Source organism: Schistocerca piceifrons, chromosome 1, assembly GCF_021461385.2.
Source record: "Schistocerca piceifrons isolate TAMUIC-IGC-003096 chromosome 1, iqSchPice1.1, whole genome shotgun sequence".
In the NCBI taxonomy this organism is placed as follows: domain Eukaryota; kingdom Metazoa; phylum Arthropoda; class Insecta; order Orthoptera; family Acrididae; genus Schistocerca; species Schistocerca piceifrons.
Genome location: NC_060138.1, coordinates 769519078 through 769533863, shown reverse-complemented (window position 1 = coordinate 769533863; position 14786 = coordinate 769519078). Strand labels below are relative to the sequence as shown.

The 14786-nt window shown below is 39.1% G+C and overlaps 1 protein-coding gene across 1 annotated transcript in view; it reads left to right on the top strand.

The window, feature by feature from the left end:
- The window catches only part of LOC124788700 (BRISC and BRCA1-A complex member 2-like), a 61648-nt gene that overhangs the window by 18232 nt on the left and 28630 nt on the right, over window positions 1-14786 (top strand). The window contains exon 3 of the mRNA XM_047255983.1: window positions 6875-7021. Within this exon, the coding sequence (XP_047111939.1) occupies window positions 6875-7021 (147 nt within the window). The remainder of the gene's footprint in view (window positions 1-6874; window positions 7022-14786) is intronic.

Sequence of the window (14786 nt, the reverse complement as noted above, 5' to 3'; positions counted from 1 at the left end):
ATTTTTAGACTCTTTCTACTTATGAAATTAGTAGACATACAAACTTTAGTTTTCGTCAACTAATGATGTATTTGACTTCCATACACAATAAAAATCTCATTTTCCACATGAATATGTAACTTCCTGCAACTCTCGTACAGTCAGACATTAGAAACAAATTGAGTTACAGTTAAAAGAAAGTTGGCTTGGACACCACGACCTTCCTTAACATCAATCATAAAATGAGTCTTGCCTCTAACAAGGTTGTGCCTAGAGTCTACAAGAGTACATTTTCAACTGTTCTTGTTTTAATAACAGTATTCAATGACACAATAAGTACAGAGCTGCATATAAACTCCATGGTTCTTCCTTACACACTCACTAAACGGATTGCCCGACAGGTACTTGTTGGTGCCGTCCGACTGCATTGTCTACTTTCTTCCCGCGACTGATTTTATACCTGCACACACAAACCTGTGACACGCAGCTGGTAGGATTCTACCATCCCACACTCATATCCAGAATATCGTGTGTTCGAGACAGTAGAAGGCTGAGTGGTTCTAGAATTTACAGAGAAATTCTCGAATCGCTACAACATGGTTACTATGTCTGGCCATTGAGGCTGCACTTTGTACACCTGCTGCACTTGATAGTGAAAAGCAATCTGCAAGCAGTGGGGGTAAGGAGGGGCTGGGGCAGGCAGGCGGAGGGTAGCAGGTTAGGGGTGGGGTAAGGTGCAGTGCTGCTTGTGAGAGCATGTAGGGACATGGTGGGGTTGATAGGTTCAGTCAGGAGGTTTTAGGGGGAGGCCTGGAGAAGGGGATTGGAAAAGGGGAGAGGTAGAAGAAGGGAGAACGACTAGTCGGTGGAATGGTGGAATAGAGGCTGTGTAGTGCTGGAATGGGAACAGGGAAGTGGGTAGGTGGGTGAAGGACAGGGACTAGCAATGGTTGAGTGCAGGGGGTTTTGGGAACGTAGGATATGTTGCAAGGAGTTCACACTTCTGCAATTCAGAAAAGCTGGTGTTGGTAGGAAGGATCCAGAAGACGTAGGCTGTGAAGTAGTCATTGAAGTGAAGCAAGTTGTGGTACGCTGCATGTTCAGAAGCCGGGTTATCCAGCTCTCTTGGCCTCTGACAAACTGTGGCCAAGGGACATCTGGACCCTACAATTTCTAGATGTTCTAAATGTGATATTTCACATCCAGTTCACTCTCAAATGCCTCTTACATTAATGCAACAATTTCAGTTGTGAGATTTTTGCCATTGACAATTCTCACGTACAGTATCAGAGAGAGAGAATATCTCGGGAATGAAGTGAAGTGTTATTCACAAAATCTCATTACATGGAAGTCTAGCAGTGGCAGATTCTTATTCAAATGCCATGGCAATTAAAATTGGCAACATTACTTTTACCCACTCTGAAAATCACAACCAGCTTCCAAATACCAGGTGACACACCACATGCATGGTATTGGCAGTTCACAACAATGCCACCATGAATGAAATGTTCTCTCTGCAACAGTGTGTCCAACTGACATGAAACTTCCTGGACGATTAAAACTGTGTGCCGGATCCAGACTCGAACTCTACAGAGTGAAAATTTCATTCTCGAAACGTACCCCAGGCTGTGGCCAAGCAATGTCTCTGCAGTATACTTTCTTCCAGAAGTAAAGCTGTGGGTATGGGTTGTGAGTTGTACTTGGATAGCTCAGTCAGTAGAGCACGTGTCCCAAAAGGCAGAGGTCTCGAGTTTTGAGTCACAGTCTGGCATGCACTTTTAACCTGTCAGGAAGTTTCACACCACCATGGTTGGCATTTTCCTGTAATTCGAAAAGTTGACAGGGGGATGCTCTTTCAGAGGGATCTCGAGCCAAGTGCTATGAATAAAATCAACATGGTGCCAGAAAACAAGTACATGCTATTGCCAATACTTAATATCACAATTTACATTGTCTGCAGTTGCCCAAAACCCACAAGATCTGCCAGTTCTACAGGAAATGGCAAAAACTGCGACAACTCATTAGATAAGTTTTGGAGCCCATTATGAATGTGCTGTGGCTGAGAATAATATTATAGACCGGATTGGTGACATGTGCAAGCTTGTTTCATCTTTAATACATCAGGCTGATGAGGACAACTTTGTATAGATGGTACACCATTCATTCAAGATGGAATTATCCTCTCCTTCAATTGAGTGAGTGACATTTAAAATCATCCAGCGGAACAGATGATTTGAGAGATTTGACTGAAAAAGCCTGTCGCATGTGATGCTTAACATTTACCCATCAATCTTGATCGTTAAGATGAGTGGTTCTGTGGTGTCACCGCCAAACACCACACTTGCTAGGTGGTAGCCTTTAAATCGGCCGCGGTCCGTTAGTATACGTCGGACCCGCGTGTCGCCACTATCAGTGATTGCAGACCGAGCACCGCCACACGGCAGGTCTAGAGAGACTTCCTAGCACTCGCCCCAGTTGTACAGCCGACTTTGCTAGCAATGGTTCACTGACAAAATACGCTCTCATTTGCCGAGACGATAGTTAGCATAGCCTTCAGCTACGTCATTTGCTACGACCTAGCAAGGCGCCATTACCAGTTACTATTGATGCTGTAAAACATGTACCGTCAAGAGCGATGTTCACCATTTATGGATTAAAGTTAAGTATTCCACAGCTACGTCCTTTTATGCTAGTCTAATTTCCTTGACCTGTTCCAGACCTCACGCCAGCCTGCGTGAGCTAAAACGCATGCCTTTCGGCTTCCTCTCAAAACAGGATTGGCTCTCTTGCCAGTCCACAACAGGTTCAAAGTAGACTCTGAGATTAGATTGGCCAGATAAAACATAATTTGAGAGGACCAGATTATGATAAAAGTAACACTGCAGTGTTCATCCTCGAAACCAGTTCCAGCAGTTGAGGGTACTGTTCCAGCAGTTAAGGGTACTGCCTACAGTATGACCTCTACTCCATCACATGGCAACAAGCATAAAACTATTAGGTTGTTCACGTCACTTTGCTCTTCACCAAGGTCATCACCTAAAATGTTGTATGTCAGGAAATTTTTCACAGATCCAAACATCTTAGTGCTGATACTACAGCATGGGGCTGTCAATCCACAAACAAAAATAGTGCCGCAATTCTTTCACTAATAGAAGAAACAACCTTTCACCTAAGATTATACCTTCACCTTATTGTACAAACACAGCTGTTTATATTTCTGTTTGCACTCAATCTCTTTTTGTCTGGTTTGTGACTGGTAAGTCTCAAAAGACACTATGGGGATGGAGCAGTATGTCATTATTTTGAAAACACACAGGCAATGTTCTGTGAGAGACCTGACTACGAAGGTTATTCAACCAAGCCACAAGGGGAAACAAACAACTTCCCTCTCCATGCTGTTGGATGTAAGACAGCTTGAGGGATGCACTGGAAACAGCTTCTATGACCTTGCCAAGTACAACTATCAAGAGCCCCTGCAGCATTCTGTGTTATGACATTCTGAAACTTTCAGTGCTCTTGGGCTATTGCTTTAAGATGATCTATGTTAAGAAAATCTAGATGGCAGCCCACACATGAAACTTAAAAAGATCAGAAAATTTTTGAAACAGAAAAAAAAAAAAATTGTGACTGGAAGTTGTTAATGTTTTGTTCTCCACTTCTGTTTTAACATGACATTTACAGTGCATTTAAAATTAGCTGCAGCTTTTGACGTTTGTCTGACCAGAGGATGACGTGACGCCATTGCCCAGGTAACACCAGTGGCAAGCCAGCTTTTCCTACCCTGCTGCCTCTGGTTCGGCTAATAGAAAGTGCCCCTGTTGCCACACCATGAACAAACTATACCATGTGGTGTCACACATTAGATGCATCAACGTTTGTCAGCTCTCATTGTAAACTTGTATATTTTCTGGCGTTGAAGAAGTGTTTCGTAGCCATCGGGTATTGTGAACAACTGTTTTGTGTTGGTGTTGCATTAATAACAACAGTACAGTACATATGAATACGAGATCTGCAATAAAAGTGTCATTCAAGAATACATTCACTGGCTGTGAAGATAACATTCTGCTCGGATAACATTCTGCTGCAAAACATTCCTATGAATTCGACAGTAGCATTGGATAAAACACCACACCACTCTGTTGTGATGCATAAAGCTCCAACAAAGCAGTGGAGAAAAATGGATATTTTGCTCTGGGTATGAAGAAATGTTCCGTGAGATAAAGTTGAACCTAGAATGTAATTAATGGAACTTGTAGTGTTGTACAAGCCAAAACTTCATGCTACTAGGTCGACGAACTGGCTAACTGTTAAGGGATAGTTTGATGAGGCTTCCTTCATATCATGTTCATTTAAATCTGACAGAATATATGACCCTAGTCAAAAATTAATGTGGCAAAAAACAAAAAGAAGTTTATACTCACTGAGGTTGATTTGCTGTCAAAAGAAACCATTGCAAATGTTACACGATAGGACTAGTCTTGAGTTGCCGGCTATACCAAGAAGGTTGGTGAGGAGACGTTGATTCATGAAGGACTGTGACGAGTTTTGAGTAATACTAAATTCTCTTGTTGCCATGTTAAAATCTGTTTCTTTTGTCAAAACACAGCAGAGCTTAGAAATATTCGTCTCACTAACATCCTAATGCAGTTGAAATTGCTACATAGTCCTTAAATAGTGTATTATGAAACTAACAACTTAGTTCAAGTCAGGTCAATTATTTTTGAAACAGCCTATTCTCAGTATAAAAATAAATTTACAACTTAATTCATGTTGCTCCAAAACTCACAGTAATTCTCATTTCACGAGCTGCCGATGGCCCTCAATAATCAAATTATTTCATTGAAAAAATCTGTAGTCATTTGAATATCACGGTAGATATGGAAGTTTCTCAAATCAATCAAATGGCAAAACACTTGTCTTGTGTGCTATCATTTGCCAAGATATTGGTTCGATATCTCAAACCATTTATAAGATATGAGGATTTATGAATATTTCATTCTTGTTTTTTCACTGGGAAAAAAGTTCATGACGGAGTGCTTGACGTACACTCCGTTTTCTCAAGACTAGAAACAGACACCAATATCCTTCCAAGTTTAAAAAGTAATTCATTTTATCATCTACTCTTAAAAGGTAGCAACATGTAACCTATCACACACCAAACACAAGTACATAAGAACTTCCTGCAGTGGTTTACCTATGAAAAACCACAATAACTATGGTGATTAACAAAATGATAGGCGGTTATAAGATGTGCCAGAATGAGTTTATTTTCCGAATAGTTTCTTTAAAATCATTTGAGAAAGATGGCAGATTATCTGGCTTGCGCGGCTTGCTGTTCACGCAGTCAAGCGTCCATGGCAGATTCCACGCCGGGTAGCCCTGGCATTATACTGTGGTCACCTGCTGACACCCAGCACACGCTGGCAACTATGCTTCCCTGCACTCACTGCATATTGAACTGTCAAAAGTCACAACTTATTTAAAATGCATTGTAGAAACAAAATATGTTCACATTGGAGGTATAGTTACAAATAAAACAGAAGAAATTGTGGACATTTTTGCCCCACCATCTGTTAACCCTCAATCAGTTTCATTGTATCTCAGTTGAACTGAGAGGGGTGAGCCATCAAGATTCAGGTTTGCCATGATTTTTGTGAACTACACAAGCTGTTGTTTGGATGTTTTCTCAAAATGAGCATGTCCATTTTCCTTCCCCAATCCAAGCTTGCATTACCTCTCATAGGATCTTATCGACGTTAAATCCTAATCGTCTTTCCTTCTCACAGTTGAAGATTACTTTTGATGCTCTCCCATTAATATCAACGAACTTCAACTGGCAGTCAGGCAAACGAAAATAACCACCTCCAGGATTGACAATTGTTACTTGAGGGGGACCATATTTTGCATCTGCAGCATTCCACCTGCTGTGCATTCTCAATTATTTACACCCAAAATGTCAAAATATCACTGTCTAAAATGGTTGGTTTATTGTACTGTTTACAATAGCCATACTAAAACTTTGAGAAATTACTATATGATTGATTGCTAAAATGTACACAATGTGTTAGCATCAAAATGTAATAAAATAGTAATGGATTGTGTCAGTGTTTTAAAAGTGTACAGATAATTTTATAAGACAGTCTGTGTGTGTTATTCATTAAATAATTTGCGAAGCCTCATGGATTTTATGGAAATACAGACAAATAAATAAATAACCACATTTCAGAGTTCTGATCGACCAGATAGTTATGAACAGATAGTGTTGTAGTATCTTTTGAATATAGACCTACACACACAACTTTTCACATTCCGTAATCTAATAAATTAATGTCAGTATTTGCTTTTACAGCATAGTAAAACCGTAAGTGAATGTATTTATGCATTTTACACTTACTGCAACACAACAGTACATAACTAGTGATACTTCGTTGAAATTAGTTGCTATTTGACATCAGTCACATGCCACTAGGGAGTTGCCACAGTGGTATTCAGCTGCCACAAACAGGGAGCTTGCTGTAAATTTAGAACAGGACATGCTGTTGCAATATCCTGTTCTCACTATTGAAACACTTAGTGATGCTTATTTTGTCAGCTCCTGTACTATAGACATGATCAGTAATTATGATTTACAATGAAGTGAACTGATTCTTTGCTGCTACATTGGCGATAATGGACAGTTTGCATGTGATTTTGAAAACTGTGATTAGACGAACCCACTTCCAAGGTGTGATGTGTCAACTAACAAGTGAGTTTTAGTTGTACCATATCTGCCGCCTGACAGATTCTTTTTTCTTGTGGAAGACAGTCAACGATAAATGTAAAAGAAATTAATTTTTTGGCTTCCTTATCTCCGTGCACTTTGCACCATTACTAATTATGTGTCTATTACCAACAGGTTGAACTCTTGGAGCATGCAGACAGATCTCGACTGCACTTTGAGTATTCATCTTTGATTTGCCAGGCAGAAGTTGCTGAGGGAGATGTAGAGGTGCTGGTTGGAAGTGGTAGACAGCGAGCTTCAAGTTTCCTGATACGCCTCCAGGTCAGTTCATTTCCACTTAAAAACTTACGCTTTATGCAGTACATGTTATTGCTGTCCCTTGTTTTAAAGCACCCCTGTGATTCATTAGTAGTACATATCAGCTGCTGAGAACCAGAGTGGTCTAAGTAAAGGTGAGGTGGTATAACAGCTCCCACTTTAGGGCACCAAACACATTCTTCCTCTCACACCAGGGTGAAGTGTGTTCACGGGAATAATGGTATTCTTTCTTTAGATTTGTAATATCAAGATGTTATTAAAGCAGAAATTGTTTTTAAGGGAAATTTGCTCTCCATGTTGAAGTGTAGGTTAAAGGCTTGAAGTGTAGGTTAAAGGCTACATGAATCAAGCATTGACGTCTCACATAATAAATAATTAAATACATAAATCATACAGTGTGCTTTGTTTGATCTATTCGCGAAAAGATTGGAACAGAATATTCGCATGCCAGACAAGCAATTAATTAATAGAGTTTAAGTTTATGAGGTCAGATTTATTTATTTATGTTTTTCATTATTATTCTGTGTCCACTGAAGTTCTCCACACACTACCTGTGCTTAAAATTTATGGCCCAGGTTGAGTTAAGTTGTGAAAGTAAACCATAATTGTGAGACAGGAGAACACAGTTCATAGTAGGTTAAGCAGGATGAAATCAAAATAGTTAGAAGTGTGTTAGGCCAAAACATTTATGAATCTAGAAGTGTACACACAGCCTTTATTTGCTGGACTGAACAGGGATGATCCAGATTATGAATTTTTCAGTGGTAGTGGAGGTCCCAGCAATGAAGATTCTGATAATGACACTGTGGACTATTTAGAACAGTGTTTGTTGTCTGATCTAGAAACTGCAAAGTACTACAGAATCTAGAAACTGCAAAGTACTACAGAAGAGAATTATAAATACTACGGCGAAATCTTCGGAGACTGATACCAGTCCTGAGCATCCTCCTTTTCAGGAATCAGTATTAACACAGATCACTATGCTAGAAAATCGAAGTCAGCTCCATGAAGGGGCCACAGGACTATCCTCACCAACCACCAAATTAGGAAAACAAAGTAAAGTTCCTCAAATTTCAACATTTCCCAACACAACACAAGATCCAGCACCTAGAAACAAAACCCATGATCTTTGGAATTGGTGGAGGGGGGGGGGGGGGGAGGAGGCCAACGACCTCAAAATCACCAGAAGCAGCCAGCAACGAGAAAGAGAAACCTAGGAGAATATTCTGTATCAACCAAAGGGAAACATATTGAAAAACAGAAATTTAGTGGAAAAGACAGTGATTGTTGTGTGAGATACTTTTAAGTACTGGAGAGAGGTTTGCTTTGTTTAAAGCTTTTTGGTGTTTGGGAAACCTGAGGAAACAGAACACTTACCTCTGCAGACTAGTGAAATATGTTCATGTTCAACAGTGGTGATGAAGGTGAGCACAAGGAACTAAAATCAGTTACATACAAATTTTTGTGACTGTAAAAATAGAAGGCATCCTTGTTCGCAAACAGTTTTCTTGGATACCTTTTGCACTTCCAATGGTCAATTACCTCAAGCAGTAAAGAAAGAAGAACTGGAACGAATGCCTGGAGAGGATTTGAGAGGGAAGAATATTGCAAAAAACAAAATTTCCAAGAATGTTGTCAACATGGGAGTAGACCACATTAAATGGTTCCCACCTTACAACAGCGTCTACACTATGGCATGCAGTCCGAATAGTAAATATTTCAGCCCTTATCTCAATATCATGCATGATCTTTACAGAGAAAACTACATTGATAAACAAGTTCCAGAAAGGAAGGAGAGTTTGTACAGATGTATTTACAGTGAGAGATTCAACTTATTGTTCCATTCCCAGTGAAAGATTCCTGTGCTGCATGTGACTCCTTAAAGTTGAGAATTTTGACTGCAGAAGAACCACTTATATCGGCATTAGTGCAAAAACAAAACGAACATTGGAGAACAGCAGAAATAGCACTGCAGTGTTTGGCTGAGGACAGCAAGCTCAGTCGGGGGAAGGTGAATATAGTAACCATATCTTTTTATCTTCAGAAAGCGCTGTCTTTCCCTAAGTTTTCAACATCGAAAGATTATTATTATTATTATTATTATTATTATTATTATTATTATTAGAGGAACTTGTATGTATACAACTGTGGCATTCATGATCAGAAAAGGGACAGTGGCTTTATATACATTTGGGATGAGACTTTGGCATCAAAAGGCTCCCAAGAAGTAGGTTCCTGCCTTCTAAAGCATGTAGAACTCTGTGGCATGATGCACATCATGTAATAGCACTCAGTGACACACCAGTTGGTCAGAATTGGAATTCGAAACTTGCGCCAATTTGGATAAAAATTGTAAAGGCTCAAGAAAGGAGATCCATGCAGTTGACCATAAGTGTATGTTATCGGGACACTTCTTTCTGTTCGGGATTTTAGAGTTATCGAGACAAAATCAAGAACCGCTCAAATTTGATTTAATGTCATTCAAAAGGCAAGGAGAAAACAACCCGTTATCGTTTGTAGAATGACCCTTAATGGTTTTGTCTGAACAAAGGGAAAAGTGTGGCATTTAAAAAGAATAACACCCAAAATTAAAAGTTCAATTTGCTTTACATTCGCTGGCTTCGTTTCCGGAATGACTGCCCACATCTCATTTTATACAAAGAATCTCTTGGTGCAGGAATCTCTTTCAAAACTTTGAAGATTACAATTTCACATCATGCCCATGGCCTGCACTTGTCTAGTGTTCAATTCATCCCTGTGAACAATGCTGTACCACCTGTCAACGAGACAAAAAGGAGAGATGATGAAACTTTTCCCCTACGTCTCTCCGGTGCACCATCCTTTCTACAATCAACTGACAACTGCTAGTTTGCTCAGGAGTCTGGAGCTGGACATGTGTACCTTTAGCAGAGCAAGATGATGTGGACAGTGAAATAGAGTTAACAGAGATGCTCCATTATATAGCCTCTTGAAATATCGATGTGACAAGAATTACACTGTAGATGAACACACTGCTGAACTATTAGACGGACTTGATAGAGTGCATTCTAGTAATTAACAACAGTAATGAAATTATGTTAACTCAATTTGTGAGAGAAAAGTGTATAATTAGAGAAATAACTGCAGACCCACAGTTACTGTATCACATTACGCTTTACATTTTATAAATAAATTGCAGTTATGGAGATTAAAAGGCAGTAAATTCTTTCTCGGGTATGCAACTTTACCAAAACATTTACAAGAGGAGGGGTACAACTCTTTATTTACACCACTTTATTTTTCACCATGTGTAAATTGCTGAGAGGACAAGTGGTTCTCCAACTTTTTGGGACTATAAAAAGGAATTTAAGGTACAAATACAGGGTGTACACACCCTGTGACAACCAGGAAATCCGGGAAAAAACTGGAAATTTTTTCATCCAGGGGAAAACCGAAAAAAAAACACAGGAATTTTTCAGAATTCCAGGGATTTTTCTAGGTTTAGTTTTCAGTTTTAAATTTTTGTAATTTTGAGTGGTAAGAAGTGACACTTTAACAAAGAATTTTACTTTAGCCCACTACTGCAAAATAATACTGCAGCAGTAAAACATAAATTAGGGAAAGAAAACCAAAATAAACTTAAATTGGAAAGGAAATGTGCCATTTCCAACAACAAAACACAGTGCACACACAAGTGTCTGCCAACACCAAAATATGCCAAATACTGTAGGACGAAGACTATGCAATACTTCATAACAACAAACTGCTTCTGATGACTATGACGTCACAACGGTTTACATTAGGTTCATTTGAGCAGTGGGCTCGTGCACATGCACAGCTGAGTCACGTACGAGCAGTAACTACTCCCACTTAGGGCTACTTGAAGTACAGCTGTTAGCTGTATCAGCAGTAGCAACAAGCAGACACACACTCTTGCCGGAAAAATTCTTCTGCTGCGCCCAAGCTGCCAGATTCGCACATGCCCCGAGCAGTTTAACTTGCAGTGGAGAGAGCGCTAGTCTCCACGTGATCGTTCCCATGTGACCCATTTTTAGGTATAGTGATTTTGCTGTTTCTTCTTCGATTAAAACTCTCACGTCAAATGAAAACAAAATGGATTTCTTTGGCCAAGAGCTAGCAAATGAATTAAAATACATCCATACACTTGTGGAAGGCCACAATATGTTATTAAAGAATGGAAAATCCAGGACGGAATGTAACAATATTAGAGAGGAAAGTTGCTACTCGCCATATAGCGGAGATGCTGAGTTGCGATAGGCACAACTAAAAGTTCACACAGTTACAGCCTTTGGCCACTAAGTTATCGAGGGGATAGCTGGAGTTAACAACAATGTCACATCTGAAGGTAATTGATACTTTCAAGCAACTTCAATGTAATTGATACTTTCAAGCAACTTCGATGATAACTGCTCTGTAGGTAGCAATGGAACTGAAACTGCTGAAGGTGGAACTTCATCCCATAGTCATGAACCTCGGCCTGCATTCTCTGGTGGGAGCTTATCAGAAGATGCACCCAGCAAAAGAGGGAGAGAACATGTGGTTGTACTGAAGAACCAAGAGTTACTGAAAAAAGCAGATGAGCTTCATTCCTTAAAATTCATTTAATACGAGAGGAATACAATGCAAAAATGTTATTAATAGAAAGACAAAGAGAAATCAAGGAAGAAGAGCATAATCTTAAAATGGAAATTACGATAAGTTCAAGAATGTAATGGAGCAAACTTCAGGTTCCAGTTCTTCAGCCAATGTGTTCGAGAAATTTAGGTTTTTGAGAATGAATAAGAAAATATTCATATGTATAAAACACCTTTTATTTCCTTGATATTTTTTTCAAATGGTTAATATTTTCTTGTTTCTTGTATCGCTTAATATTTGTGTTTATCATTTCAGCATCGGTACTAAGTTTTGTTAATGCTGCATACTAATACTTATCTGAATTTGCTATATTATAAAATAAGCCCTTTTCTATTATTTTAGAAATAATCGAAACATTGTATGGTTTTGTACACTCAGTTAAGAAATAAAGTGAGAATGTTAATCCCCTAGCAAAAAATAACATAACTATAAAATTGCACATCAATCAAATGAGTCAGTTTTCACTACAGTAGTGACAGTCCAGTGCTTATTTATTAATTTAAGAAGGAAAAATCTTTATACTAACTTCTGATTTTACTAGCAAACTAGGTACAATTTTAATTAAAGTAAGTAAGTGTAATAGACCTTCTGACACCTTGGCCTGCAGCATCTGCTTCTGGCTGAGATGCATATTGTTCGATGTAATTCACCTCCATAGCAACAGGGTGAAACACATCTCTTAACTTCTATTCCAAAGTTGTGGAAAACTTCAGCAGCCACAGTAACATTCCCACACTAGTTTGGTTTAAATTGGATTGTGTTAGTGAGATTTTGGAAGCACCTCTTCCAAACACTGAGCGCTTGCTCTATTACACATTCGATAGCAATATGGGCTTTATTGTGGTACCATTCGGCTCCTGTGTGGGCTCGGAACACAGACATTGTGAGACGTTTTGAGAGGGCATATCCACTATCTCCAGCAAGCAACCCATCGTATTGTCCATTTTCAAATTCTGCAGCAACTCTACTATTGTCCCAAATGCGTGGAACCTGGCCAATGGCTTACCACATTCATAATCTTCATATTGGCATCACAGATGATTTGTGTATTAATAGAAAAGAAAGTCTTGCATTTTCTGTGTAGTTCTGCTTGTGCTCCAGAAGGACGAAAGTATGGGTATATGTATACGATTTATGACCCGTATGACATTTGGGACTCCACCAGTTCAATAAAATCCCTTTTGTTCTTTGATATATTTTCTTGGCTCTGTGGCATGGACATATACAGAGGCTTTAAGGCAATTAAACTGTTTATCACACTGTTAAAAAGCTTTTCTAGCAGTAGTACGATGGATATTAACACTCTGCTGTCCGGTGACACCACAGTGGTGTTGTGCGTGAAATTGTGGTCAGTAGCCAGCGACACCACCGTGATGTCATGTGCATAGTATCGTTCAGTGGCCGGCGACACCACAATAGTGTCGTGGACGTAGTATCGCGCAGTGGCCGGTGACAGCACTTAAATATCTTTTGCATTCTGTTGGTATTTTGTTTAGGTAACAATAAGTTACACACATCAAAAAGTTTTTTGTTTTTATAAAAATTTGTGCCCTTTCATCATGACGGATGAAAGAGATGGTACGATTATTTATGATGAATGTGCAGAGTAAAACTTGGAGGATGCCACTACATCGCGTATGTCTCATCATTATCCGGTTGACAGACTTTCCGGTCACATTAAAGTAATACCAACTAATAGGCTTACATATTTCTGAAATGAATAAACGAAAATGAAGAAACTGCCATGTATGTTCCAAAACAAAAAAAGAACAACAAACTTAATGTGCAAGTCTTCTGGAGTTGCGTTACATCTTGGAGACTGTTTTGCTGCATATCATATGAAATAGAATTACTAAGTACCAAAGACACTGCAAATAAACAAATATATAAAACAAACAAAATTTGTATTTATTTACATACGTATATCTACGAAATTTCATGAAAGTAGGGGAACAAGGTTGAGAACTTAGGAGAACTAACGATGAGATTAGTCTAACGGAACAAGTTATAATCTCCCGATAATGTCAAGAGTGGCTGGCAACAAGCCAAATAATCCGAATTAGCGTTGCCAGTGCCAAGCGAATAAATTTGTACGAGACGTGCGGACAGCAAAGTGTTAATGAGATCCCCTGCTACAATTTGATAAGTACCTGTGCGAAAGATTCACAGTCTGCAATGGAAGTACCTTAGATCTTGTACCTGCAAATAGCCTGGGCCTTATTGACAATGTCATATAGAAACAGGGATTAGCAATCATGATGTCATCATAGCAACTATGATTAACATTCAAGGAAATTAGGAGTGTGTTTCTGCTAGATAGAGCAGATAAGCAGTTATTCACATCTCATTAGACAGTGAATCAGCATCACTTAGTTCCAGTAAGCTGGCTGCAGAGGAATTATGGGCAAAATTTAAGCAGATTGTGTATCTAGGTCTGTAGAGTTATGTGCCTAGTAAGCGGATAAAGGATGGGAAAGACCCACCATTGTTTAATAACAAAATTTGATGGATGCTGAGAAAGCAGAGGCTGTTGCACTTTCGTTCAAAAGGGAATGCATAAATGACGACAAGCGAAGGTTGGTAGAGATTCGTGCATATGTGAAAAGATCAATGCGCAAAGCATACAACTACTATCGTCATCACACCTTAACAAAATATCTGATAGAGAATCAGAGAAAATTCTAGTCTTATGTAAAATTCCTAAGTGGGTCTAAGCCTTCCATCCAGTCCCTTGTTGACAAGTCGGTGTGGCAGTTGAAGATGGCAAAATGAAAGCTGAAGTTTTAAATTTCGCATTCAAGAAATCATTCACACAGAAGAATCGTAGATGTCGTGATAAGCATACCTGTTGTAGAGAAACAAGTGGAAGACTTGAAAGCAAATAAATCACTAGGTCTGGATGGAATCCAAATTCGATTTTACAAAGAATACTCTATGCGCTGGACTCTTATCAAGCTTGCATTTATCGTGTATCTCTCACTCAGTGCAAAATCCCAAGTGACCGAAAAATGTACAAGTGACGTATGTATTTAAAAAAAAAACTGCAAAATTACAGACTAGTATCTCTAACTTCTGCAGAATCCTTGAACATATTCTCAGTTTAAATATAATAAATTCTCTTGAGACTGAGAAG